Source organism: Orcinus orca, chromosome 15 (genome assembly GCF_937001465.1).
Source record: "Orcinus orca chromosome 15, mOrcOrc1.1, whole genome shotgun sequence".
NCBI classification, from domain to species: Eukaryota; Metazoa; Chordata; class Mammalia; order Artiodactyla; family Delphinidae; genus Orcinus; species Orcinus orca.
Window position 1 is genome coordinate 72,403,350 of NC_064573.1, and position 27,312 is coordinate 72,430,661.

General features: G+C 54.1%; 2 protein-coding genes across 5 annotated transcripts in view; both read right to left on the bottom strand.

The window, feature by feature from the left end:
* TRPV4 (transient receptor potential cation channel subfamily V member 4) overlaps positions 1 to 14,072 on the bottom strand; it is a 37,034-nt gene extending 22,962 nt beyond the window's left edge. Inside the window, exon 1 of one of the 2 annotated variants that reach the window (XM_049698391.1) lies at positions 13,934 to 14,072. The gene's annotated coding sequence lies outside the window, so the exon portion shown is untranslated. Of the gene's footprint in view, positions 1 to 13,617; positions 13,688 to 13,933 lie in introns of those variants that run through there. The other variant, XM_033408605.2, reaches the window with a different exon arrangement.
* The window catches only part of GLTP (glycolipid transfer protein), a 33,500-nt gene continuing 20,178 nt past the window's right edge, over positions 13,991 to 27,312 (bottom strand). The window contains exons 4-6 of one of the 3 annotated variants that reach the window (XM_033408609.2): positions 27,020 to 27,170; positions 25,031 to 25,207; positions 24,041 to 24,295 (exon numbers count right to left, since the gene is read on the bottom strand). In XM_033408609.2, the coding sequence (XP_033264500.1) occupies positions 24,233 to 24,295; positions 25,031 to 25,207; positions 27,020 to 27,170 (391 nt within the window). In that variant the 3' untranslated portion in view covers positions 24,041 to 24,232. Of the gene's footprint in view, positions 14,176 to 24,040; positions 25,208 to 27,019; positions 27,171 to 27,312 lie in introns of those variants that run through there. The other 2 variants (XM_049698393.1, XM_004281396.3) reach the window with 2 other exon arrangements.

Below are 27,312 nucleotides of genomic sequence, written 5' to 3' on the forward strand. Positions count from 1 at the left end.
CCTGTGAAATGGGGATGCTGAAGCAGAGAGCACGTGTTCCAGCGGCCAGTGCCGCGCCTGCCACACCGTAAGCACCTACTAAAACAACCACCACATCTATGCTTCAGGGACACTAGGTGCTCAGAAACACTCACGAACCCACTGTGGGAGTCAGTGGCCCTCAATTTCCCAGCACCGTCATTATGACCCCATTTCACAGAACAGGAAACCCAGGTTCCGAGAATTTAGTTAACTGCCCACAGTGCACAAACGCTGCTCCCCAGTGCCAAGCGCTGACCCCTTCCCTCCCCTCTTTGCCTGGTTAACTCCTGCCCACCTGCGATCCCAGCTCATGTCCATTCCTCTGGGAAGCCCTCCCTGACCATTTGTTCATGAGATTCGTTAATTCCTGAGCTGTGAGCACCAGAAGATAGGGAATGCCTCTGTTTCGTTCACTCCTGTGTCCCTGACACCTAGAAGGGTGCCACATGGACAAACGACCTGATGACAAAGGTATTATTTGTTCCCATTTGTCAGATGAGGAAAATGGAGCTTTAAGAGGGGGAAGTCATGGGCTTCCCTGGTGGCGCAGTGGTTGGGAGTCCGCCTGCCGATGCAGGGGACGTGGGTTCGTGCCCCGGTCCGGGAGGATCCCACATGCCGCGGAGCGGCTGGGCCCGTGAGCCATGGCCGCTGGGCCTGCGCGTCCGGAGCCTGTGCTCCGCAACGGGAGAGGCCACAGCAGTGAGAGGCCCGCGTATAGCAAAAAATAAATAAATAAATAAAAAGAGGGGAAGTCACATAGCTTGTAAGAAGAGTTGGACTTCAACCCAGTTCTCTCTGGCTCCCAGGCCCAACTTTTAGCCAGGAGAAGGGCAAGGGAGGGACAAGGCCCTGCTGGCTGTCAGCCCCCTGCCCTCTGCAGCACGCCACTGGGAGGGCTAGACACCAAGGGCAAGTTTCCTGGAACTCCTACCATCCCACCCGGGCTGCAGGAAAACGTCTGGAAAGCCCTCTTTTCTATATCTCTCCATCCCCACACATTAGCAGAAAAACAAATAAAGATTGGTCTCCACCTTGTTTGTTTTGTGGCTGCCCGGAGGGAAGGCTAGGGCACTGCAAGAGGCCTCTCTCGGCAGGTGCAGCAGGGCACACAGAGGGTCAGAGCTCCTGCCAGGGACAGACCCCCTTCTAGGCACCAGAGGGTAGGGAGAGCCTAGATTTTAGAGTCTTCCACGCCTGGGTTCTAACCCCAGCTCTGCTATTTATGTGCAGCATGACCTTGAGAAAGTGACCTTAGCTACCTGAGCCTCAGTTTCCTCATTTGTAAAATGGGTACAATATAGTAGCTTTTTTCATACGTTTGCAGGAAGAAGTAAATGAGATCAGGCATGTCCAGTGTCAACCCTGGGATTAAACTGGGAGCTGTCAATGATTATAATCAAAGGAGTAAGTAAGGGTTAGGAGCACAGTTGCTGAAATCAGATATACCCAGTTCCCATCTTGGCCCTGGTTAATTAGCAGCTGCGTGATCCTGGGCAAATCACTTCCTCTCTCTGGGCCTCAGCTTCCCCACCTGTAAAGCCAGGATCACCACACCTCCTCCTAAAGCTCTTGGGAAGTGCCAGTGCCCTCAGGAATTTGAAGCACCCACTTGATGCCAGCACTTAGTAGGACTTCAGGAGACATTAGTTCCTATCCACCTGCCAGGTGGGAAAGGGAGACCCCTAGTGGCTGCCACATGAGTCTGGGCTGAGTAATGCAGGAATGCGGGTATGTGGAGGCAGAGAGGGTGTCCACTGGGGTGCAGGCATTGAGGGGGAAGATTAGACTTCCCCCGGCCCAGTCCTGTTCACCTCAATGGGGACCCAGGGTCAAGGGAAGAGGAGGCATTGGGCACGTGCTTCTGCTGTTAACACCCTCCTTATTACTGCACCCCTGTCCCACGGGGGCAGGACAGCCCCTGCCTTGGGGGGGGGGGCAGAGGAGGCAGCCGCTCAAACCCGCACCATGCCTGCACCCCCTGCCCTAAGAAATCTCAACTCAGATGGCATCCAGGGTTTCTGGGGACTCCACAACAAGGGGTCTGGAGTCAGCCACCCCGAGGTTCAAATGCCCCCTCAGCCACTCACACACTGCTCGTAGCCTTGACAAGACACATAGAGATCAGTATGAACATATTAATTATGGTGAAGTAGCAATTTTGAACTAAACCCCCATCTTCATCGTGATTATGTGGCTCTGATGGGCCCAAGTGCTTCATACACGCACCCTCATCTAGTCCTCACTGCAAACTTAGACCAGCAGTTCTCAGCTGGGGGCCCTTCTGCTCCCCAGGGACACTCGGCAATGTCTGAAGACATGTTTGGTTGTCACACTGCGCAGAGAAGAGAGGGCTACTGGCATCTAGGGGGTCAAGGCAGACCAGGGATAGTGCCAGACATCCTACAATGTACAGGACAGTCCCCACCACAAGGAACGACCCAGCCCAAAAAGTCAATGGTGCTGAGGTTGAGAAATCCTGCCCTGGAGGTAGGTACTGCTATAATTCCCCTTTCACAGAGAAGGAAACTGAGGCTCAGAGAGGTTAAGTGACTTGCCTGAGGCCACCCAGCAGGTTAGTGACAGAACCAGGATTCAAATCCTGGCAGTTGGCTGTGGAGCCTGGGCTACCCTAACCCCTCAGTTGAAGGCGTGGCCTGGGAGCCAGGCGCCACACCAGACCCTTAGAATATCTTGTTCAAGGTGCACAACAGCCCCGGGAGGTAAGGGTTATTATTCTCAGCTCATGCTAATCTCTCTGAGCCTTGGTTTCCCTACAATAAAATGAGGGTTGCAAAACAGCTTCTATCCCATAGGGCTGCTGTAATGGGCAAGTCAGGTGTCTCTTGGGCACCTAATAAGCACTTGACAAATACTTTAATCATCGTCGCCATTATGATACGGTCCCAGTTTACCTGTCCTCCTCACCACCCCGCCTGCCGGGCACACACATGTGGTAGGACTACAGCCTGGCATTCACGGCCCAGGTTAACGTTCACCAAGCCCTCCCAGCCTCTCCCTTGGTTAACGGGCCAGAGCCTCCCATTTTACAGCTGAGGAAACTGACTCTGAGATGCCACACGGAGAGTGAACGAACGGCCTTGAAGAAGGCCTCTGGACTCCGAACCTTGGACTCCTTCCACACCACACAACCCAAGTGCGTACAGACACCACCATGCACATCCACACACATATACACGTGTACACACATGTGCGTGCGTGCACACACACACATACACACACAGCCTGCTCTGTGGCCATCCCCTCCCCAAACACTGCCCTGTTCTCTGTGGTTGGGGATAGAGTTCACTCCCTGTTCTAATTTGCCCTGTAGGCTGTTATTACACATTCCAAACCCATGCCAGATTTAGAGGGAAGGAGGGGTACAGGGCAGGAGAGAGGCTGAGAGTCCTCCTTCATCTCCTCTGTGTGTAAATATCGTGTATGTTTCTTCCTGTCTCTCCCCATGTGATCCGGCACATGCCGGCTTGCCTGCTGTGAGCCCCTGGGAATGCCTTTGCAGCAGGTAGCACCCAGATGGCACCAGGAGCATGTCTGGGGCTCAGCGAAGGACATTTAGGCAGAGCGTGGACATCCCCACACACTGTGTGACCGCTGTGTTCACTTAACGCAGCAGATTTCAAATGTTTTTGTTTTAGCATCAAGCAGCAGGACTGGAAACCATTCACCTATGTATTTACTCAACAAATGTTTATTGAGCACCTATTGTGTGCCAGGTCTTGGGGACACAGACGTCAGCAAGACAAAGAACTCCTGCCCTGCTGGGGCTGACCTGGTGGGAAAACAGAAGAAACCGCTATAGACAAAGCAAGAAGCTGAGGCATGTCTGGTGGCAAGAGCTGGTTAGACCAGAAGGGCTCGGGAGTGGCCGAGGTCAGGGGTGCAGGGGTCCCGGGCGGGGTGAGGAGATACAGTGCTGAGCCAGGGTCCCCAAGCCTTCCTCTCTGCCTGGGTCAGACTCCAGGCTCTCCAGAAACATGGCTGAAGGTCATGCATTCTGCTCTGATGGCCCTGCGGACTCAGTCAGAGCAGCCAAACCCACAATCCCTCCCCCCTAAGGAGGGGGCACCTGGTAGGAGCTAAGGGGGCATGGAGAGAACTTGCATTTTGATGTCAGAGCAGCGGGTTGGCTCCCAGACTCACCGCTCATCAGCTGGAGGGCCTGAGAGACTGACTTAGCCTCTCCGAGGCTCGCCTGCCTCACCTTTCCTTGAGGAGCTTAACTGGGTCATCGTGAGGATTATATGCATTGAGTCAAGCACCCGGCACAGAGTAAGCCCTCAGTAAACAGCAAAGCGCAAGACTACGTGAACGGCAGGCGCCTTCTGAGAATCCCAGCCTCAGCAGGGGTGGGGTGGAAGTCTCTTGCTCCGTCCCCCTGTCCCCACGCAGACGGTAGAAGAAGGGACCCATCCTCACCGTTACCCCGTGGCTTTGCCTGATCTCGTGGAAACCCTGGCACATAATGTCAAATCCCATCCTCCTGATTACGTGACCAAGGAAAGCTGCTTAAATCTGGGGGCAAGTTTAGGCGTGCAGGGGCTGCTCTACCCCAGGGGGAGGAATTCCAGGGAGCTGGGATCAGTGCACTCCATCTGCTGAGTGCCACCTGCTTGCAGGGCAAACAGGAGTGGAAGCTCAGGGAATTCACAGTCTAGGAGGGAAGGCAGATGGCTTTCCCCCTCCAGGCCTTTGCCTGGGCTGTTCCCTCTGCCTGGGATGTACTTCCTCCACTAACCCTTTCTTTGAGTATCATCTCAACCAGCACTTCCTCTGAAAAGCCCTCCTGACCCCCCCCACCACAGTCTAAACCGGCTCCCTTGTGTTCACTCTTAGAGCAAATTGTGCCTCTCTTTATAGCGCTTCTCATGATTAGACTTTGACCTTTACTTATATCATTCTTTTATTCATCTTCTCTCTTCTCCTCTAGTTTTGAGTTCCATGAAGGAGGGACTCTTTTGTGTCTGCTGTCTCCCCAGCAATCAGCATCGTGCCAAGGCATCAGTAAGTTCTTACACTGCAAGGCAAGGTCCTCTGAAGTTCTGGAAGGAGGAAGGTGGGAGGAGGCAGCACTAAACCTGACGGGCACAGGGAGGGGCTGCAAGGAGGAGGGCTTGAAAAGTGGAATGGGATACAAGAGCAGAGGAGACAGCGAGGTCAAGGGTACGGAGCTGGGAAAGAGCAGGGGGCACTGAGGAACGGTGCAGCCTGAGGCATCAGAGAAGAAAGGTGGGAAGGAAGAAAAGATGGGTGAGTGGGTGGGCGGATGGGGAGGTGGGGAGGAAGATGAGGATGGATCCCAAGGTTTGCTGGTGCCGAGACAGAAAACACCGGCTCTGTCCAACCCCCCTCCCTCCAGGTGAGGAAACTGAGGCTCAGAGAGGTGGAGTCACTCTTACAGGGTTGCCCAGCTCCTTAGAGGCAGAAGCAGGTCTAGGATCCAAGTGGCCCCAGGACCTATGCCTTCAGTGGATACTTTACAAGGACCAGGAGACTCGAGAAGAAAAGGGTGGAAGATGGGGGTGGAAGAAGAGTGGTTTAGGGTGAGTGGTGGGAACCAGGGGCCCCAGAGGCAAACTGCCCACTCACCAGTTGTGTGACCCTGGGCAAGTCACTGGCCTTTCTGTGCCTCTGTTTTCTCACCTGTAAGTGGTGATGATCATAGCACCTATCTCCGGATTGTTGAGAGGGTTAAAGAAGGTAGCACCCAGCAGAGAGCACACACCCAGTAAATGATGGCCGTTGCCAGCACCATCGGTATCATTACATCATCATTATTAGAAGATGAACTGACAGACTGAGGACCAAGGAAGGTATGATAGCCAGGGAGGGCGGAGTGGCTGGGCCCAGAGCCTGGGACTCTGGCAGCCACCTCAGAGCAGCTGCCACTGGGAGCTCAGCCCCTTGGCCAGGCAAAACCCACTGCCTGCCAAGCTGCCCGAGGCTCCCTGGGCCCTGGCGGGCGGCAGCAACAGGGGGCATCACGCCATGCTGGGCACCTTCCCCAGACAGCCTGTATTTACCTAGCAGGTCTCAGCCCAGCCCGCTTCCTGTTTGCTGCACAGTGGCTGCCTGACCAGGCCTGACGGAGCCCCAGTGTCCTGTCGGGTCCCCCCACCCAGGAGGGTGCCCAGGCGGGGAAGGGCTGGGGTGACTCACTGGGCCCCACAGAGGGCAAGGCCAATGTGACCACGGCAGTTACGTGGTCATTCTGCAAGTCCTTGGCCAGAGGGATTCCAACAGTGCACACAAATACCCCTCTGAGCTCTCACGGGCACGCGTTTGCTTCCAAGGTCCCTGGCCCCAGGGTGGGAGCCACCAGGAGGCAGTGTGGCCGAATGGGTTAAGAGCACACGCTGAACAACACTGAAGGCCACATGTGACAGGATCCCATGTACACGAAATGTCCAGAATAGGCACGTCCATAGCAACAGAAATCAGGTTCGTGGTTGCCAGGGGCTGGGGGAGGGGGGGGGACAGGGACTGCTAGCGGGTACGGGGTTCATTTTGGGGGTGATGAACAGGCACGGAAACTAGACAGTGGTGATGTCTGTATAACTCTGAACACTCTACAAAGCCACTAAACTGTACACGTTGAAAGGGTGAGATGCATGTGAATTACATCTCAATAACACTTCCCAGCTTGGTGACCTCAGACAAGTCACTTCCCCTCCCGGGGCTTCAGTTTCCTCGGTGCAGCAAGGGAACGTCGTGAGGCTAGACGCTCATAAAGGGTCCAGCACAGGGGCTGGCACAGAGCAGGGGCTCAAGGACATGAAGTCCCTGTCCCAGGAGGCTCCAGCTCCTTCTTCCCTTGCCTCGCCCCCTCCCATCAGAGCACAGCCCTGGATTCCACCCTCTAACTCAGCCCTGCTCAGAGCGTGATGCTACCCAGATCCAGCTAGGAAGACGGAGGCCCCTTCTGCCTAGCCCAGCCCCTCTCCTGGAGGACAGTCACAGCCACAGAAAGCCCCCCCCCAGAGAGGATTCTGTGGCCTCAGAAACTACCCAACCTATGTCCTCTTCCCCACCTGCCACTTCCTGGCAGGGCGACTGGGAGCAAGTCATCTCTCTCTGGGCCTCAGTTTCCTCATCTGTACAATGGGCGAAACAATTACTGCCACCTGGGAGGGGTGAACCCATATTTGCTTTATAGTTATTGGTTGGACTCTACATTCACGCTTTGAATTAAAAAATAAAATGGTAGCTCTTACACCAAAAGGCTGTTGTGAGGATTGAATGATAATGGAAGATAATTGATTGAGTTGATAATTCAAGAGTTTAAGACAGCGCCTGGTGCATAGTAAATGTTAACAAAAGGCAGCTGCCTTTTCATCGTTAATATGCCCTCAATTTACAGCTGGGGAGACGTGACCCAGGACTTGTGACTCTACACGAAGACCTGGGCTTCTGAAAAGGTTTTCTCCCCTCCTCGTTTCCATCTCTCTTCCATCATGGCCCCATTTCCTAGCTGGGAGACTGAGGCCCAGAGGAGACAGGATACCCACCCACCCATACCTACACACACTCCTCCACCTCATACCCACGTGCAAAAATCTCGAGGTGACCAAGTCAGAGAAGAGAGCAGACACCGTGGAATGAGTGGGTCGGGCAGGAGCCGGGAAGGGAGCCCCAGGCAGCAGGAAACCAGTTTGAGATCCTGTCTCTGCCCCAGCCAGCCTCACCAGCCTATGCCAACAGTAGGCTGCGTCTCTGGCTAACTGCTTGGAATTATGGCTGAGAGTAAGGCCTGAAATCTCACATCAGCAGTGCCTATCCTCCCATTGGTACATGCCACACAGCATCTTCTATCTCTTTTCATCCAAAAAATAACTCTAGAAGTTCGATATCATCGTCTCCATTGTCCGATGAATAAACCACGTGTGGGGAGAATGGAGGGGAGGGGCTGACATTTATCCAACACCCGTCATGTGCTGAGTGCTCTCGCGTTTACTTCTCATCCCCATTTCACAGACGAGCAAACTGAGGCTCGGAGAGACCAAGAGACCCAGCCGAGGTCACAACTCAACAGGAAGGGAATGTGGCTGGGATTCCAGCCACCTGCTTTTAAGCTCATTTGAGTTCATCCCTTCAGGGTCTATGAAGCCCTCTCCCTGGGGTCATCTTTTTAAATGCCATGCCCCTTGGAAGTCACGGGGCAAGCGGGCACGGCACAAAAAGACTTAGAGTTTCGATCGTGGCTTTGCCACTTAGTAGCTGTGTGACCCCAGGCAGATTATGTCAGCTCTCTGAGCCTCAGTTTCCTCATTTCTAAAAGCGAACTAATCACAGCACCTACTGCTGGGTTGCATGGTCACTGTGGGTGTCAGGGCCTCATAAAGTGCAGCCCCCAATGATGGGAACGCGGACACGAGCTCCAGGAGGGCAGGGACCTCTTCTGTTCCAGTCACCACTGAGTCCCCAGTGCCTAGGACAGGGCCTGGCACATAGTATCTATCCAAGATATACTTGCTGAATGAATGAACAAACGAATGAATGAACTCATGTATATAAGTGAAAGGAATCACAAACAGCTAAGTCATTCTCCACAGGGCAGACAGATCTCCACAGCTGAACCTCTACCCAGCTAGCTAACCTCCTCCCTCCCATCCTTTAACATAATTTATTGAGCACCTACTGCATGCTGGGCTCTCTGACCTATGAGGTTCAATGTCCCCCCATGAGGTGGCAGCTATCATGAGTCCATTTTGCAGATGAGGAAACTGAGGCTCAGAGATGCCAGGACACTTGCCCAAACCCAAGTCTGAATCTGAGCAGGCGGGTTCTCCTGATGCCCCCGCCTTGCTGATTCATCTGTTCAATCACTCATTCCTTCCTTCCTTCACCATTCACTCTGTCCACAGGTATTCCTCAGCCCCTCCTCTCTGCCAAGGGACACAGGGACAGGAGTGAACGGGCAAACCGGTCCCTGTCTGAGGTCAGTTGGCCCCTTGCCCACCGGGGTCCCCCTGAGCCTGTGGAGCCCATCGGGGACACACGTTGGAAGTAGCCCCGCCCATATATACCCTTGACGAGCTGTCCCAGAAGGTGGTCAGCCCTCCAGGTCAGCCGGGTGGAAGCCAGGCCACTCCACCCTCAGGGAAAAACAGGCGTCCAGTGAGACTGAGGACCCTTTGTGCGGCGGCAGCAAGGGCGGGGGCAGGAGGGGCGGCCGTTACTCACCACCCGAAGAAAAATAAGCATGTTCCCGTTTGGTCAATGGCCCTCCTGTCTGCCCTGCCACACCACCACCTCCTTCCGTAGCCTCTCCCACCCTCTGACCTCACCTGGAGCAGACCTGTGAGCGCCTCCTATGCCCCTGGCGTGCCGCCTGTGACCATCCCTCACAATTGAGGAAACATGCTCAGAGACGTGGGGTGACTTGCTTGAGGTCACACAGCCTGCAGTGGGCAGGGCTCGGAGCAGAAAGGGGAAGCCGATGACCAGGAAGGGGCTCAGAGGTGGGAAGGAAGTCAGAGTCACAGTGAAAGCGAGGGCCTGGCCTCCCTTCCTCATTCCTGCTCGGCCAGGGTGACAGCTCAGGGGCACCCAAGGCAGGGGGAGTCCAGGCCGGGGCAGGAGTGGCAGTCAGAATAACCCAGATCTCCCCAACTGGCAGAGCTCTGACCTCCAGCAAACCCCAGGTGGCAGCCCCAGGAACACCGCAGCAAGTGGCCAAGCTGGGACGCGAACAGAGGTGGGTCAGACTCCAAGAGGGGAGAGTCCAGTGGCCTTCCAAGAAGGAAGCTGAGCCACCCACTGGGTTTCCAGGGACCCAAGGTGTCCAGTCACTGGGATCTGGCTTTCAGGTCCAGCTCTCCCATGAGCCAGCGGGGCATCCCTAGGCAAATTACTTCTCTCTCTGAGCCTCTCTGAGCAAATTACTTCTTTCCTCTGCTGTAAAATGGGACTCAGTATTCCTGCCCTGCCCACCGCCAGTGGGGGTGATGCCGTGACACCACCAAGGGGACTGTCAGGCAATAGACACTGGTTACACACTGAACAGTCCGTGTTGCTCTGGAGACTGTCCACAACCATCCCACGAAGCAGGCACTAACATTATCCCATTTTACAGATGAGGAAACTGAGGCCCAAGAAGAAGTAAGGGGACTTACTGAGAGCCGGGATCTGAACCAGGTAGCACTACATTAGGAAAGCAGGAAACTCCGGCGCTCCTGGCGCTCAGTCAATGCCCGTAAATATTTTGTAGCTGAAAAGGCAGCACCCCTTTCCCTAAACGCAAGTCTAGCTCTGCCCCTGCTACCTTCCACCTGCTTTCCTGCCACAGAGGGGCTCTCAGAGAGATGAGCTGGAGGAAAAGGCACCCTGGCACAGGCCGGGGGACAGGATGAGGAAGTTGATAATGCTCAGAGCCCCATCTGTGTGCCCTGGACTGTCCTCGCAAAGAGGGGGTTGACAGCCTCAGTTGACAGATGAGGAAACCGAGGCTCAAAAAGATGAGGTGACTTGCCCGAGCTCCACTGGTGAGAAGGCAGCAGACCTCGGATTTAAACCCGGGCCTGTCTGAACAATTCAGGTTCTTATCTCTAAAGTGCAGACTAACTTCCCATGACCCCAGATCCAGACAAATGCGGACAGGCCACTTTGGAAGTTAAGGGCATGGAGTTTAGAATCAGATAAATGGAGTTCAGATCCCAGCTCCGGCCCTTCCCAGCTGGGCAAGCAACTTCACCACCTTGACCTCAGTTCCTCCCTCTCAAAAATGGGTATAATCCCAGCCTTGCATCCAAATGTACTGAGTGTTGGGCTCAGTGCCTGGCACACAGTAAGTGCTCAATAAATGTTCGCAACCGTCATAATGACCACTGATGCAGCCCACGCTTGGCTAAAACCAGAAAGAACCTTGCACCCAGAGTTCAGAGCGGCAGCTGCGGGGCCCAGGACCACAAGCATCTCAAGAGATCTGAATTAATCTTTAACAGGTGAATTCCACCCCAACTTGGTGACACACAGCATTCCAGAGGGCTTGCTAGCATGAAATGTTCCCTTGGCTCCCCAGATCGTGTGTGTGACAAGAAGAGGAGCTAGTCCCTGGGTCCCCATGAATTGGGGAGGGGCCTGGAGTGTCTTTCCCGGAGTCAAATGGGAGAAACTGAGGCAGACAGCAGGCCGCGGGCCTGGGAGGGGTAGAGCCGCCTGCTCCATGTGGCCCCCTCCCTCCTGGGAACACACGAAGGACCTCAGAGGACTCTGGCCCTCTCAAAACGATGTTTTCAGTCACTCAACCGTGCAACAGTGATTTACTGAGCACCACGTGCCAGGTGCAGTGAGGCCAAGGCTTGCGTGGTTCTCTCCCTCCTACACCTTCCAGCCGCCCCTGCCAGTCCCTACCTGGGGCCTCACACCTCTGGCCTGGATGGCTTCCCCTGCCTGGGGACCGGCCTCCCCGCCTGGCCCCCACTCTGCGGACCTTTCAAGACCACACATCCGGCATGTCCCTCCCAGCCTGGACCCCTGTAGGGTTTCTGGGTCTGACCCAGTCCCTGCCTGTCTCATCCCCTGTCCTTCCTGTTCATGTCACACACTCCAGACAAACAGGATGATGTCTCAGCTCTCCAAACCCTAGTCTTACCACCTGGTGACAGGTAGAAGTCAGGTCTTTACCTAAAACCCCTTTTGCCCAATATCTGCATTTATTCCTCCAGGTGAGGCTCAAGTGATCCACCTTGATCAAGCCGTCCCGGGCACTGGATCGCCACAGTGCCACCCCCAGAGCACTCTCCTGGCCCCCACTCACGGGCAGCCAGCACAGTGATCCCTTGCTGGGCGCCCTCAGGTCTGGTGTGGGGGCTCCTGCTGGAAGCCACAGCTGGCACGAGGGGCAACCCCAGGGTCAGGGAGGCAGCCGTGGGAGAGAGGCAGCCCTTTCTCCCATCTCACCGGCTCTCTTGGACCGCTCAGTTCACGCCCCTCGGGCTGGGGCTAGTCTGGGTCTGAGGTGCCTCAGTGCCCAGCCCAGGGCTGGCACAGGATGGCTTTCCCGGAGGGTTCGATGGACAAAGGAAATGGCTGAGGCCCAGCTCACACCTAAGGAGGTGGCGGCGGTGTCCACAGCCGCGGCCCGGATGTAAGGCATCTGGTCTGGATTTAACTTGGGGAATCCCAGGCATCTCCACTGGGGCTCTCTTGCACGCTTCTTCCTCAGGTGCCCATTCCCTAAACCTCGGAAAACTCCACTTCAGAATGACCCCACCCTGCTTTCACAAACGTGAGCCTGACTGGCCCATGACCGCCATTTGCCATGGGTCTTGGGAGCCCCTCCCCGCTCCGATTGATCAATGAAGGTGGGAAAAGGGGCCCCCAGCCTTTCTGGTTCCCACTGTTACTCAAACAGAATGATGCAGAGAAATGCGGAAACGGCCAATAACCTTTCTCACCCCCTTCCATTAAGAAGACGTTACAACAACAGCACAAGCATAGTAACAGCTGGGGCTCCAGGCACGGCGTGGGTCCCCTCACAGGTCCGCTGTCCTCACCCCAGCCCCGGGGTTCACCTTCAGCCGACCCCATTTTCCAGATGAGCTCTCTGTCCCTCAGGCAGCTGAGGGAGCAGCCCAGGGTCACACAGTAGTGGGGTGGCAGAGTGAGGGTTCGGGCCCACACAAGCCCCACTTTTAACCTCACAGATGACCTGGGCCGACCCTAGTACCTGACCTCTCAGAAGAGGCCACCTCTTCACCCCGCTGTCCCCGCCCCAGAGATAAAGTGGCAAAGCTTAAACCCTCCAGTGGGTCTTAGCGTCCCAGATCAAAGCTCACACACGACATCAGGCCCCTACCCCTGCTCCCAGCAGAAGCCCTTGTTGCAGACACTCGGCAGCCATAAGCCCACCCCCTCCTGGGTAACTTCCAAGACACCCCCTGGGCACCAGGCAGGGAGGACGTTGGAGCCGGACAGCCCTGGGTGTAAATTCCACTTGGCTACATCCCCGACCTGAGAGCCTCAGTTTCCTCATCTGCAAAATGGGGAAGACAGATGGAGAAACCTGCTGGGGCTGGGCCAGGCAGGGGTGCCTGTGGCTGGAACGGCCAGCCATGCGGGGAGGATGGGAGGTCTCTCCCTGTCTTCAGAGACCTCCCAGGAGTCTCCAGGGCATAGCTGGAGGGGAGGTTAAAGATTTTCCTGCCTCTTGCGGGGAAAGAGCCATCTCTCTGGGGCTCAGTAACTAAGAAGTGGCCTTTGGAAGTTCCAGGCTCCCAATTCCCTCCCAGAGGTGGGGGGCAAACCTCAGGACCCCAACTCCCTCTTCCAAGCTCTCCAAAAAGGAGGTGACTCCGGGGTGGGCTGCAGGGCCTTCTGTGTTTGCTTCCTGGGCTTGGATATTGGGGGACCTGGGCCTGCATCCCCGGAGCGCACGTTGGCGCCCTCTTCGCAGGTAACAAAACCCAAGCCCAGAGAGGTGGTGCCCGGCCCAAGGGCCCCCCGCGGGTCCCGCGCCTCCCGCGCTCCAGGCCACCACTCCGCAGCTTCCAAGACGTGCCCGGAGGAGCGCGAGGTCCTCGGCTGGGCCGTCCCTCCCGGGGTCCCCGCCCCGAAGTTCCAGGCCCCACTCACCTCCGGGAGGGCTCCGCGCCGGCGGCCGGGAGCACAGCGCTTCCTGAATCCCGGCAGCCGGCCCCGCTCCCTCCCGCCCGCCGCCGCCGCCGCCGCCGCCGCCGCCGCCGCCGCCGCCGCCGCCGCCGCCGCCGCCGCCGCCGCCGCCGCCGCCGCCGCCGCGTCCCTCCTCCCGGAACTCAGGTTCCACCTCGCGCGCCGCCCGCGGACTGCACCCCGCCCACCCCGCCCGCCCTGCAGCTGTGGCACCGAGCCTACCCCGCACCCGGGATCGGCTCCCCTGCGGGGAACAGAGGCGGGCCCTCAGTTTTCTCACCTGGAAAGTGGGCGTCATGATCCCTGGTAGAGGGCAGGCGCTCCGTGGAGGGGGCTCTGGCTGGAATCCTGAGATCATGGACTCCTGACCTCTCCAGCCTGGGACTCCTTCCTTATCTGTTAATGGGCATCTCGCTGATTGCTCACCGCTTTCGCTCGTTCATTCATTCAGCAGACAATTCAGAGACAGGTCTGCGGTAGGTCCCGGGCTTCAGGTAGCTCCACGTCCAGGAGGGGAGACACCTGTGTTACAGACAGTGCAGGTCCAGGACTAAATCAACGTGAGCTCCTCTTAACTTCACCTCTACCCAGCGCCTAGCACGGAGCCTGGCACTGAGTAGGAGATCAATGAGTGCTTTTTCTTTTATCAAATAGCGAAGGTAAGCCCCACCACCCAGACACACCTTCTACCCCAGACACTTGAATACCTCCATGGGATGGGCAGCTCACTTCTGCCAGGACTGGTTGGAAGCCTCGAGCCAGACTCCCTGAGCCCAAGCCCTAGCTCTGTGACTCACTAACTGAACAGCTGGTCCCTTCTCTGTGCTCCAGCGTCCCCTCTGTAGAGCGCAGTGTAGATATGTCCCCACCTCACATCACAGTGAAGATGCTGGGAGCACCAGGTCTGTGCAGAGCCCAAGGAGTATTCTTAGCCCTTTTTATCGTTATTGTTTTTACTAAACTGAGCTAAATCTCCCACTGGGAAGACAGTGGGGTACGTCCTTCCTCCTGAGCTTGCAAGTAGAAATAGTTCCCATGGGGTGTCGGTTCGGCAGCTAGAAAGTGGAATTTGAGAATCGCTGGAGACAGAGAACCTTAATGGAAGTGATGTGTTCAAACCACCAGTTTGAGGACTCCCCTGGTGGTCCAGCGGTTAAGACCCCGTGCTTCCACTGCAGGGGGCATGGTTTCGGTCCCTGGTCGGGGAACTAAAATCCTGCATGCCTTGCGGCCAAAACGAACAGACAAAAAATTAAAATAAAATTCAAACCACCAGTGTGAAACATTTACCAAAAAGAAACCTTAATAATGAACTCGCTGAGCAAGGGGTGGGGTGGGGGGGGGTGTCATGTAAACCTTCCTCCCACCAGGCTATGAGGTAGGGATTGCTGTGCCCATTTTACAGATGGGAAACTGAGGCTTGGAAGGTAGTGTGGCCTCTCCAAAGCTCCCTCCATGAGGGGATGGGGAAGAGAAACTTTTTACTCTGGGTTTCCAGGATCTTAAACAGAGCAGACAGGCAGCTATCTGGCAGTGAGGAATGTAAACAGGGGGCCCCTCATACTTCCCTGATGGAAAGCCCATCTGTTGGGGGCCTTCTGGGCTGGGGCTGGGGCTGGGCCAGGTTGGGAAGCAGAGGAGTCATGGGCATAACTAGTCTGGAGCCCATTTCTGCAGAAAGACCCTTCTCAAATGAAAAGAAAATGACAGGGATAATTCAGGTTAGTAGGAAGGTGATGGAGGGGATGAGAGAAGATAGGGTCGGGGAGGGTGTCCGCTCTTCTCCAAAATTAGGGGGAAGAGGTATGAGCCCTCAGCATCTGTATGGTTAACCCAACTCCCTCCTGAACCCAATTTTATGGACGGGGCAACTGAGGCCCCATGCAAAAAAGTGACTCATCTTGGGCCAAGAAGCTGGGTCTTGGCCCCATGCCAGCCATGGGTTTAAACTCTGTTTTGCCACTGATGAGGTGGGAGCCGTGAGCAAGAGCCTCTCCCTCTCAGTGCCTCAGTCTTCTCATCTGAAAAATGGGTATCAGTTCCTACAAGACAAGGACCACGTCTGTCTCATTTACAGCCACAGGACCAGCCCCTTGGCACTTAGTAGGTGCTTTTAAAATACTGTTTGATTGAGACTTCCCTGGTGGTCCAGTGGTTAAGACTCTGTGCTCCCAATGCAGGGGTCCCAGGTTCAATCCCTGGTCAGGTAACTAGATCCCACATGCATGCCGCAACTAAAGATACCGCACGCTGCAACTAAAAGATCCTGCATGCCGCAACAAAGATCTTGCGTGCCACAACTAAGACCTGGCGCAGCCAAATACGTTATTAAAAAAAATACTGTTTGATTGAGCTGGAGGAAGGGGGGAATAGAGTTACAGTTTAATAGGTACAAACTTTCAGTTTAGCAAGATGACTAGAGTTCTGGAGATGGATGGTGGTGATGGTTGCACAACAATGTGAGTGTTCTTTGAGCCACTGAACTGTACACTTACAAATGGCTTAAGATGGCAAATTTTGTTATGTGTATTTTACCACAATAAAAGAAAAATTAGGGAAAAAATACTGGCTGATTGAAAGCACGCAGGCCTGCCTTGCAGGAAAGTGGCGAGTGGGAAGAGAAAGTGAGGTGCTCGGGGCACCCAGCAAACACTCGGTGGTTTGACTAAATATGAACAAGGGCCACTGCTAGGATGTGACTGCCATTATTTCACTGTTTTTTGTCTCTGGTGGAACCCTCCAGCTCTGCCTTGGAAGAACAAGAGACTCTCAACAAAAGGAACTTTTCCTCTTAGGGAAGGAAAAATTTTCAAATCCCTTAAAACGGGCAGAGAGTCCTGTAGAGGCTATAGGCAGGCCCAGCACCTTGTCCCACATGGGTCCCAGAGTCCCTAGCAGGGGCACGGCCACTTCCACTAAGGGAGGTTCCTGGGCAGCATCGAGGGTCTACACTTAGCAAGCACCTACTGTATGCCAGAATCAGTGCCAGGCACTGGGGAGAGATCGGGAGCCAGATGGGTCCACATCTCAGGGACTTTATACCTGGTACATCTGCCCCAACCCCCGGTTATAAAAACATATATAAAAACATATAAAGACATATGCACCTCACTTTACAGTTAGCATAGCCCTGATGCTGCCAGTTCACCTCCTGACAACGAGGAAGGGAGAGATTCCTATGCCATCTTCTATAAAAGGACACAGAGAGCCCACGTGCCTGAGATCCTATAGCTGGTAGCATTTGAACCCAAGCTGGGCAGACTCTAGTATAGCAAAGTCAATGAGAATATGGTCTCAAAAAGACAGATCATAGGGCTTCCCTGGTGGCGCAGTGGTTGAGAGTCCGCCTGCCGATGCAGGGAACGAGGGTTCGTGCCCCGGTCCGGGAAGATCCCACATGCCGCGGAGCGGCTGGGCCCGTGAGCCATGGCCGCTGAGCCTGCGCGTCCGGAGCCTGTGCTCCGCAACGGGAGAGGCCACAACAGTGAGAGGCCCGCATACCGCAAAAAAAAAAAAAAAAAAGTTGAGTCCTTGGTAGCAACCTCAAGGACTTGATTTAAAAAAGAAAAGACATATGTGTCAGCAAAGATGTGGAGAAGCTGGGACCCTCATGTACCACTGGTAGGAATGTAAAATGGTGCAGCCACTGTGGAAAAGTTTGGCAGTTCCTCAAAAAGTTAAATACAGAGTTACCATATGACCCAGCAATTCCACTCCTAGGGATACAGCCAAGAGAAATGAAAACATATGAATACCAAAAAAACTCGTATACAAGTGTTCACAGCAGCACTATTCATACCAGCCAAAATAGAAACGACTCAAATGATGAACGGATAAATGAAATGTGGTATATCTATACTGTGGAATATTATTTGACAATAAAAAGAAAGAAGTAATTCCCTGGCGGTGCAGTGGTTAGGACTCTGCACTTCCACTGCCGAGGGCCCAGGTTCGATCCCTGGTCGGGGAACTAAGATCCCACAAGCCACATGGTGCCGCCAAAAAAAAAAAAAAAAAAAAGAATGAAGTGTTCATGCCTGATACGAAGTGGATGGACCTTGAAGACATGATACTGAGTGAAAAAAGCCAGACATCAAAGACCATATACTGTATGATTCCATTTATATGAAATGTCCAGGAGAGGCAAATCCATAGAGACAGAGAGTAGACTAGGGGCTTCCCCGGTGGCACAGGGGTTGAGAATCCGCCTGCCAATGTAGGGGACATGGATTCGAGCCCTGGTCTGGGAAGATCCCACATGCCGTGGAGCAACTAAGCCAACGTGTCGCAACTACTGAGCCTGAGCTCTAGAGCCTAAGTACCGCAACTACTGAAGCCCACACAGCTGGAGCCCGCACACCTCAACGAAGACCCAACGCATCCCAAAAAAACAGAGAAAAGGAAGAACGTAGACTAGTGTTTGCAAGGGGCTAGAGGGGCTTGGAGCGGTGATGGTTAAAGGGTATGGGGTTTCTTTTTAGGATGATGAAAATGTTCTAAAATTGACTGTGGTAAGAATTGCATCTATCTGTGAATATACTAAAAACCATTGAATAGTTCAAGTGAGTGCATTGCATGGTATGTGAATTGTATTTCAATAGAGCTGTTACAAAAGATTAAAAAAAAAAGAAGAAGAATGTGGTCTCTGGAGTCCAAAGTATCTGGGAGTGGCTGTACCATATTTCTAAGCTGTGTGACCTCAGGCAGGTGACCTTGCTTCTCTGAGCTTTACTTCTTTGTCTATAACATGGGAATAGCAACTGCCCCTACCCCTTCCCCTACCTGGGAAGATTAAACACGATCATGTTCGTGAGGGCCGGCAATGCCGGGACATAGTAACGCTCAGTAACTAGTCCTGTGAGGGCACCGTGCTTCCCCCACCAAGACCAACATCCCCTTGTGAGCGCTCTTATGTTTACCCTACACTCTCCCTTACACATCTTCCTTCCCGCATCTTGTGAGGTTGGCATTAGTGTCTCCATTTTACAGATGAGAACTACTGAGTCCAGCAGGCAGCAGGCATCCCTGGCATGGCTCTCCCCTACACTCCCAGGCAGAAACTTCCTTCCTCTCTGTTCCCACACCCCATGCTGTTCTGCCTCTGCCCTCTCCCCTCCTTCTCTCCCCTGGGCACCCCCTTAGCCCTGCTGGTGTCCTCACAGCTCCAGAGCTTGGTTTAGGCCAAGAGTTGGTATCTAGGTTCCTGGGGGCCTGAAGCTCTCCTCAGAGTTAGGGATGCAGCCAAAACCACCACGTGGGGCTAGATTCCTGCAGACCCTGGCCATCTCATCCCAGTGAGATGGGTGGGTTTCTCCAGCCCTTTTCACAGATGGACAAACTGAGCCTCCATACAGTGCGAGCCCTTTGCCTGAGGTACCTGCTGGTGATGCAGTCAGGATCTGAACCCAGGACCGTCTGAATTCAGACGACACTCTCCAGTCCCTCTAGCAGCCACTTGGCACTGGCCCCTGCGCCTTAGTGCCCTCAACTCTGACATGGGAAGCCCTGCTCACATCCACCTGGGTGAGATCGGGGAACATGGGGTTGTAGGCGTGAGAATTCTGGTTGGCCTTTTGGCTTTTTCTCTGAGTGCCAGGGAAGGGCTCAAGTCATGATGTGGAGAAGAAACAATTGGGGACGAGGGTGGGGGAGAACCAGGGCCGGCCTGTGTGCATTTATGCAGCACCTGCTGTGTGCCAGGCACTGCATAGGGCTTGATCCTCACCAATCCCTCCCAGCTACAGGACAGGAACATACTCAGAGAGGTGAAGGAACCTGCCCAAGGTCACAGAGCCAGGAGGGTGTGGGGTCTGATGGTCTTCCTCTGGGGGGCTGCCCCAATGGACAGCAGGCCCCCCATGAGATCACATCTCCCCACATTTACCTAGAAGCCGCAGAGACAGGATACCAAGAGGCTGGGGACACTCAGCTGGTTTGTCCACCTCGGTCCTACAAAGAGCGGGCTTTGTCCCAGAGACCATGAGGCTCTTCTGGAATTCTCCCTGGGGCAGAAACCTGAGGCCAGGTCGGGAGGAAGCCCTTCCCCTCAGACATCCGTTGCCATGGGAACAGCCACCCTCAGCCCTCAGCCACTGGCTGTGATTCCAGTCCGCTGCTGGGCAGCAGGCCTGGTGGCCTGTGGGTGTGGCCGAGCCACAGCTGGCCACGGGCATTTTGGAATTAGCCTTCATCTGGAGCTATGGCCTAGAGAGGGCGGGGAGCCTTGGCGCCAGTGGGGTTTGAGTAATTCCAGGCTTCCCAGCTGGGGCCCCTGGGTGGGCTACTAGGGATGCATGGAGGCCCTTGGGATGGTGACCAGAATTGTGAGGGGGGGGTGAATGAACATGTTTCTGAGAGGTCCATGACTTTCGCAGAGGCCTGGGAGCCCCTCCCCCCCCACTCCTCCACCCCTGCCCCCGGCACATAGGTGATGAAGAGCTCAATTCTCCCAGCCAGGAAGGGGCAGAGGTTGGGGCAGCGGAGGGAGCAGCCGGGACGGTTAAGATCCTAGCTAACAGCTTTTTTTTTGTTTTCTTTGTTTGTTTTCTGGCTAACAGCTTTTTCAACTGAGAATTGTCTTTGTCACCCTGTACTCACAGAGGCTTATGACTTCCCTTGCTCTAAAATAAAAACCAAACTCACACTAGCCTCAGCATCGCTAGGTTTCCTCCCTCACTCTCCTCCCGGCTTGATCACCAGGCGCCAGACACTTTGGCCTCTCTCTGTCCTTAGAACGTGGTGCTTTCTCTCCTGCCTCAAGGCCTTTGCATCAGCTGTAGCGGCTTCTTTTCTTGGTCTGTTCTTTCTCCCTCTTCAGATCTCAGCTCAAATGTCACCTCCTCAGAGGGGCTCTCCCTGTCCTCCTCCATCTAAATGTCTTCCCGTGGACCTTGAGCCCCTTGGAGGGTGCAGCCTTATCTGACTTGGGGCTCCCATATAGTAGGTGTTCAGCAAACAGGAGTTGAATGACTTGCCTTCCAGACACTCCTCTCTGGGCTAGGTGCACAGCTGATTGTTATCAGCATCATCATAGCTGCCCTTTATCAAGCACCCTCTAGGTGCCAGGCCCTGTGCTAAGTGCTTTGCACATGTGGTCCCATTAGATGTCACAAGGAGAAACCGAAGTGCCCACTTGTGGATGGAGTGTTGATTTCCCTGGAATTACGAATACAAACCAGGGACTGGATGCAGTGACAGTCCACTGTAGATTGACAGAGCTAGAAAGGAGCTTTGAACTGTCCAATCTCCTGACTTTATAGATGGGGAAACTGAGGCCCAGAGGGGAGAAGGCACTTGCTCAGAGTCACACAGCAGATTAGGGCAGAGAGAGGAACCCCAGCCATATTGCACGATGTTTTCTGGGGTGTTCCTGTGGATGTGTTGCCGTGCACCCTGCCGTATCTTTCAAACCAAGAAGTGAACATGCTACGGTTTAACTGCATTAGGGGTCAGGTTGCCCCTCAGGAGCCCCTGGCAGGCCATAGAATCATAATAAAAATATTAATAAATGCCAATTATTGAACATTTTCTGTGGCAGGCATTTTACACACATTATCTTATGTAATCCTGCAAGGTAGAGGTGTTCCTGTCCCGTTTTAGAGATGCAGAAACTGAGGCCCAGAGGGGTGAATTGACTTCCCTGGATCACACAGCTACAAAGATACAGAACCTGGACTTGAACCCAAAAATTGTGAGGTGATGATGGTGATGGTGCTAGTGGTAGTGGTAGCAACAGTAGTAGTAGCAGCAGCAGTAGTAGCAGTAGTACTAGGAGTAGTAGCAGAAGTAATAGGACATACCTTCGACCCAGCGGCTGACATGAAGTCAGAATCCCAAAGCACCCACTTAAGAGGCTTCCAACTTTTCCAACAGTGTTCAAATAGGGCTCCTCACGTAGCCCTTGGAAACCACCCCGAACACGTTAGCGAGGCAAGGCACACACCCTGGGCTCGGGCTGCAGATCCGGGAGGTGCGGACAGGCGGGGACTCCCAGCTCTGTCGCAGCGCCGAGGTGCTAACAGCGCCACCTACCGGAACCCGTGGGACCTGCAGGAGGTCAGCGCGCAGGCCCAAGGGCGGTGAGGCGCGCAACCCGAAGATGCAACGGCATGAACCAAAGGAACCCATCAACCAGACAACTAAACCCAGGGAATGGAATCCTCCTCCGTTCTCCTATTAAGCTTCTGTAAATGATGATCATTGGGTCAACACTGAACGATTAGCAGCCAAGCGCCTGCCTGGGAAGTTTCATTGACTCTCAGTGAGCTAGGAACTGTTAGTATCCCCATTGCACGGATGAGGAAACTGAGACTCAGAGAGGTGAAGCGATTTGTCCAAGGTCACTCAGCTGATAAATAACAGAGCCAGGACTCCAACACTCGATACATTGCCATACGCCCTTCATCACACACCAAAAATATCCATGCAGTTTTATTTAACACTTAGGAAGACAGCTTACTACGTTGCAGACACTTCTAATTGCTTTACAAATAGTAACTTTTTTCCTTTTTTTTTTTTTCTTTCTTTTTTTTTTTTTGGCCATGCCACACAGCTTGTAGCATCTTAGTTCCCGGACCAGGATTGAACCTGGGTCCTCGGCAGTGAGAGCTTAGAGTCCTAAACACTGGACCACCAGGAAATTCCCTACAAATAGTAACATTTACTATAAGCCTCACAACCTGTGAGATGGGTGTTAGCAGGACCCCCATGGTACAGAAAAGGAAACGGAGGCTTTTTTATGGAGAAGTGAGCTTCAGTTCCTTGTCTGTAATAGAGATGTATTAAGACGGATTTGAACTACTGCTCATGAGGCTTAACTGAATGCAGCAACAAGTGAGTAAAGAGTCAGCCGTTGTCAAACTTTGGGGCTCGCTCAGGTTTCCGTGCACCATCATGTTAACCTGGGTCACATCCGGGGCTTCCCACGGTGGGAGTGTCCTGGCAGGATGTGTGCTGGAAGGCGGGCTCACTCTGTCCGCTGGCACCGGAGTGGGCATGGCTGGGGGGAGATATGGAGTCAGATGTGAACTCCCAGTGCCCCCAGTCCTGGCAGGATCACCCTAGCCGAGTCCTCTTGAACCCCTGGGGGGTTCAGTTTCTTCATCTGATAAATGGTGCTCCTGATGCCCACATGTCAGGGCGCTTGTGAAATGATGCATGTGAAGCACTTGTGCAGGGCCTGGTATACAGCTGGTGCTCAATGTGTTCCTTCCTCCCTGCCCCGGGCAGAACTCAGTCCCACTTTGACAAGGATGAAATGAGAAGGCATACATGCACTGCTGGCTTTGTCTCTGGGGTCAAAAACCCAAAGGGCTCCTGGGGCCAGGCAGGTACCAGGACTGAAGGAGGCTCTCCTGGGAATATTCTGACCTTCCACAAAGAAACTGCCTTCCCGGTCTCACTGTATTATGTTGAAAACACAAAGAAAAGCTCTTGTTTTAAAAGGAATACACAGAATTTTACAATTTTGTTGGCAGAATTTTATATCCAAAGGGAAAAATCCTAAAAAGCAGTTCGAGTTTAGAAAGATCAGTGGCATTCTTACTATCAGCAAACTTAGAAAATATAATAAAATCAGAGACAGCAAAAAACTTAGTTCAGGCATCCAACCTTTGGCCACATCAGAGGCAGCCTTCCGAACTGGATATCCAACTGACTGTGCACAAGACCCTTGAAGGCGTTCCATAATTTTCAGGGTCAAATTCAAATCCCTCAGTGGCATGATGTCTCATATACACACAGCCTGCTCTGGGTCAGGCCACCAGGACATTGCCGATGACTTGCAGTGTCCCCTCCTTCTCCTCCTCTACCGGGATCTTCCCAACCCCAACCCTTCCATCGAGGTTTAGCGTCATCCCAGGATGTGCCCCCCCACACACACACACACCTGTAGCCCCAGGCACCCTCTGGGCACTGACCACTCTATATCATCACTGGTGATTTACTGGTCCATCTTGCCCACTAGACTATCAGTTCTGTAGGAGCAGGAATGAAGTAAAACATTTCCTTCTACATTTGACCCTAGGAACAGAAAAAGCATCAGCCCACGATAAATTCCAATAACCAATGGTCACAGGGTTGGGGAGGCAACAGGGATTGGTGGGGACTGAGGCAAAGTGGAAAATTTATCCACCCACTCCCCGCATCCAGCCAAGGGGGCAGTCATCTCTCAGCTCCTGACAGGCAGTCTGATTTTTCAAAAGAAGCTAGAAATCGAGATTTTTCTGTGACATGTCCCCAGTTTCTCGATGTGGCAACCAGTTCTATTTTTTTAAACCAGAAATAGGACCTGGAGGCCAGAAAACAGGTCCTTGGCTTATCCCCAGTTGTAACCTCTGATCCAGAAAGAACAGAAAAAAAAAAATCAAGAACCAAAAGAGCACACCAATGTGATTCCAAAATAGAGATTTATTTATTAAGGATTACTTAGTTTCCACATAAAAATCACCAATTGTTCCTCACTGGGTTTTTAACACATATCAGTTCTTTGGGGATTGCTCTGTTCGCCCCAACACTTCAAAGATACAGCTCTTTTTAGCGCCAGGAAGGACAGTTAAGGCAGCAAGGCGTGTTCTTGGGTTCATCCTCTCCCCCTTGAAAGAATACACATGGTAGGTAGTTTCTTAGGTTGGAAAAGCCGTCCCTGAAGAAGATAATTATGGGGAAGAACGCAAATACAGTCATCTACGGTCAATTATTTGTGCCTGATAGCTTTAAAATAACCCTCCCCTTGGTCATCAAAGGCTTGCTGGTTGGTTTCAGCTATAAAAACACTGTCTAGCAAAAGACAGTAAGAAAGAGCAGGCTCTAATGACAGTGCTGTGAGGTTGGGCTGTGCAAACCACTGAGAACACACACCAGTCTGCTTTAAAAAAAATCCCACAACAGGGGCCCTGTATAATTTCAGATCAAACCCCCTCGTGGTCCTTAAAATACCCCAAACGTCATTCAGCCAGATCCTCAGAAGGACACATGCCTATTTTTAAAGTGAGGAGTCTGACACCAGTTCCCCCAGAGTCACGCTCCGCATGGGGTGGTGGTGGGAAACCAAAAAAACCCTAGGACTTGATTTATTAGAAACATTAATCAATTTTTATCACACTGAAATGAAGGCATAAAGTCAGTCTGTGCTGTCATGAAATTCAGAAGTGAGATCGTTATTTATTGCTCCAGGAGGATAGACCCCAAAAGTGACTTTTAAAAGAGCAGGGCCGGTCCCCTGCAGACCCTGGTCCGTCTCTGGGCTGCTCTGGGGAGCACCTCAGGCTGAGGGTGGCCGGCCGGCTGGATTCACAGTGATTCGGGTTTGCCTGTTCCTGCGGGGGGCTGTGGTCAGGGGCATGTGGCCCGGGGTGCCCGCTGAGGGTCTGGCCTACACCTTGTAGTTGAGCTCAGCGTTCATCTTGGTGTACATCTCGTAGATGACGTCGATGGTGGCCGTGTAGTTGACCAGGAAGAGGCGGATCTTCTCCAGGCATTCCTCTTCCGTCACGTTCTGGCCCTTGGACAGTGCTTTGAGGAGGTCGGACTTATAGGGGGCCGCGTACAGTGCTGCCTTGAGACGGGTGAGAGGGGGGTGCTCAGTGTTAGCGGAGGGGGAGACCCTGAGCCACCAGGCCAGGCCCGTCGGGGTTCTGGGAGGGGACTCCCCAGAGGTCCGTGCTGGGCAGGGGTCTGTGCTATTCGTGGTGCTGGGCGGGAAAGGCCAAGGGGGATGTGTGTCCCCTTCTACTCCGGTGAGAGACAGCAGGAAGTTTTGGGGACAGACAGACCTGGGTTCAAATTCCAGCTTGTGCCGCTGACTAGCGGTGACCCTTGAGCAAGTTACTTAGCCTCTCTGAGCCTCAGTTTCCTTATCTGTAAAATGGGGATAATAATGACACCCACCCAATCGGGCTGCCTTTGTGAGGATTAAGGAGGTCACGCCAAGTGCTCAGCACAGCCCCAGGCACAGAGCAGGTGCTCGGCGTGGACGAGTCTCTTCCCCCGGGGCTCCCTGCCCTGGAGAAAGTGAACCGCTTCCTCCTGAGGCCCCACCTTTCTGAGCCGAGGAGAGGATGGTTGATCTGTGCTGTTCCTCTTTTGTCCTTCAGGGGGTGATACTTCCCTAAATTTCAGGGCTTCCCTGACGACTTGAAAAGTCCAGAGAACCGGACATACACAGAATTTCAGAGCCAGAAGGAAAAGGAGGCAACCGGATAAAAAGCTTAGGCTACAAGTCTTTTGAGAAGGTGAGGAAATTACAAATAATAACGTTATCATTAGGAATCAAAATAGAAATAGCTTCAATTTGCTGAATGTAAACCACACGCCAAGAACTTTATACAGAGTAACACGCTGACTCTTCACAATGAGACTGTGAGGCAGGGCCTGTTTTATACCCATCTGCAAGATGAGGATACTGAGGCTCAGGAGGTAGAATCCCAGCTGCCCGTTTTTCTTACTGTGTGACCTCTAGCAAGATCCTAAACGTCTCTGGGCGTCAGTTTCCTCATCTGTGAAATGGAGGCAAGGACAGTACCTCTCGGTGCATTTGTGAGGGTCACCCTCCACCGGCAGCCCACCAGGCCAGGCATCCAGCACACATGGTTATTACTGAGGTGGTGGTCGTGAGGCCTTCAAGGGGGAGGGGGTCTGCCGGGGATGGTGGGGGACAGGGCTCTTGCGGTGCCCACCCAGGATGAGCACTGTCCCCAGCCCTGCCAGGGCAGATGGCCCAGATGTGGCCCTATTTCCTGCCTGGATCCAGCAGATTCCCGACCCAGCCTACCCTCGACCTGTGCCACGTGGGACAGAGACCAGCCCTCAGATGCCGGTTCTCACGGGAGTGAGGAAGAGCGGGTGGTGGGGGCTTCAGGAGGGAGGGCAGCCACGACAGTGTGCAGGACACCCCGAGGGCTCTCCAAACGTCCCCAGTGGACCTCTCCCAAAGCCGGGCTGGTGCTGAAGGCCCGTGGTCATCATCACCCCAACACAAGTCACCAAGAGCCTCGTGGGCCAATGTTCTTTCAGCAGACGCCCCCGTGGGCACAGGGGCCCTTCCTCCCCTCCCCACCCCAGTGCGAGGGTCCCAGCTGAATCCAAGGGGCCAGTGAGGCCAGCCCACCATCAACCCGACAGCCTCAGTCTCTGCCCTGCTTCCTCCCACGGCCTCCCAATCAGGCCCCTCATCAGAACCACCACGGAGCATCTAGGAAAATGCCCACCACGCGGCAGGGGTCCCTCGGAGCACCAGCCTCACCCCAGATGGACAGGGGAGCCCTTCCTGAGCCGGGGTGGGAGGGGGGCGGGCCCGCAGCCACAGGGTGCGGGGCAGAGGGCGGGCCCCGCGAGCCGGTGGTCCTTCCGGGCCTGCGGCGCGGCTCACCTGGAAGATCTTCTGCACGATCCAGCCGTGGTACTTCTTGAGGGCCATCTCGTAGGCCTTGGTGGCGTTGACGCGGACGAGGCTGGGGTGGTTCTCATCGCGCTCGCCGTCGCAGATGCTCTGGAGGAACACCTGGATGAAGCGCAGGCCTCTGCAGCCGGAAGGGAGACTGCGCTTCAGGGCCCTGTACGCCCCTGTCGGCATCACCCGCCAGCGCCGCACGCGGAGACCCGGATGCGCTCTGAATTAACCCCCTACAGTGAGCCGGGGGCACGGACACCCCAAAGGGAGTG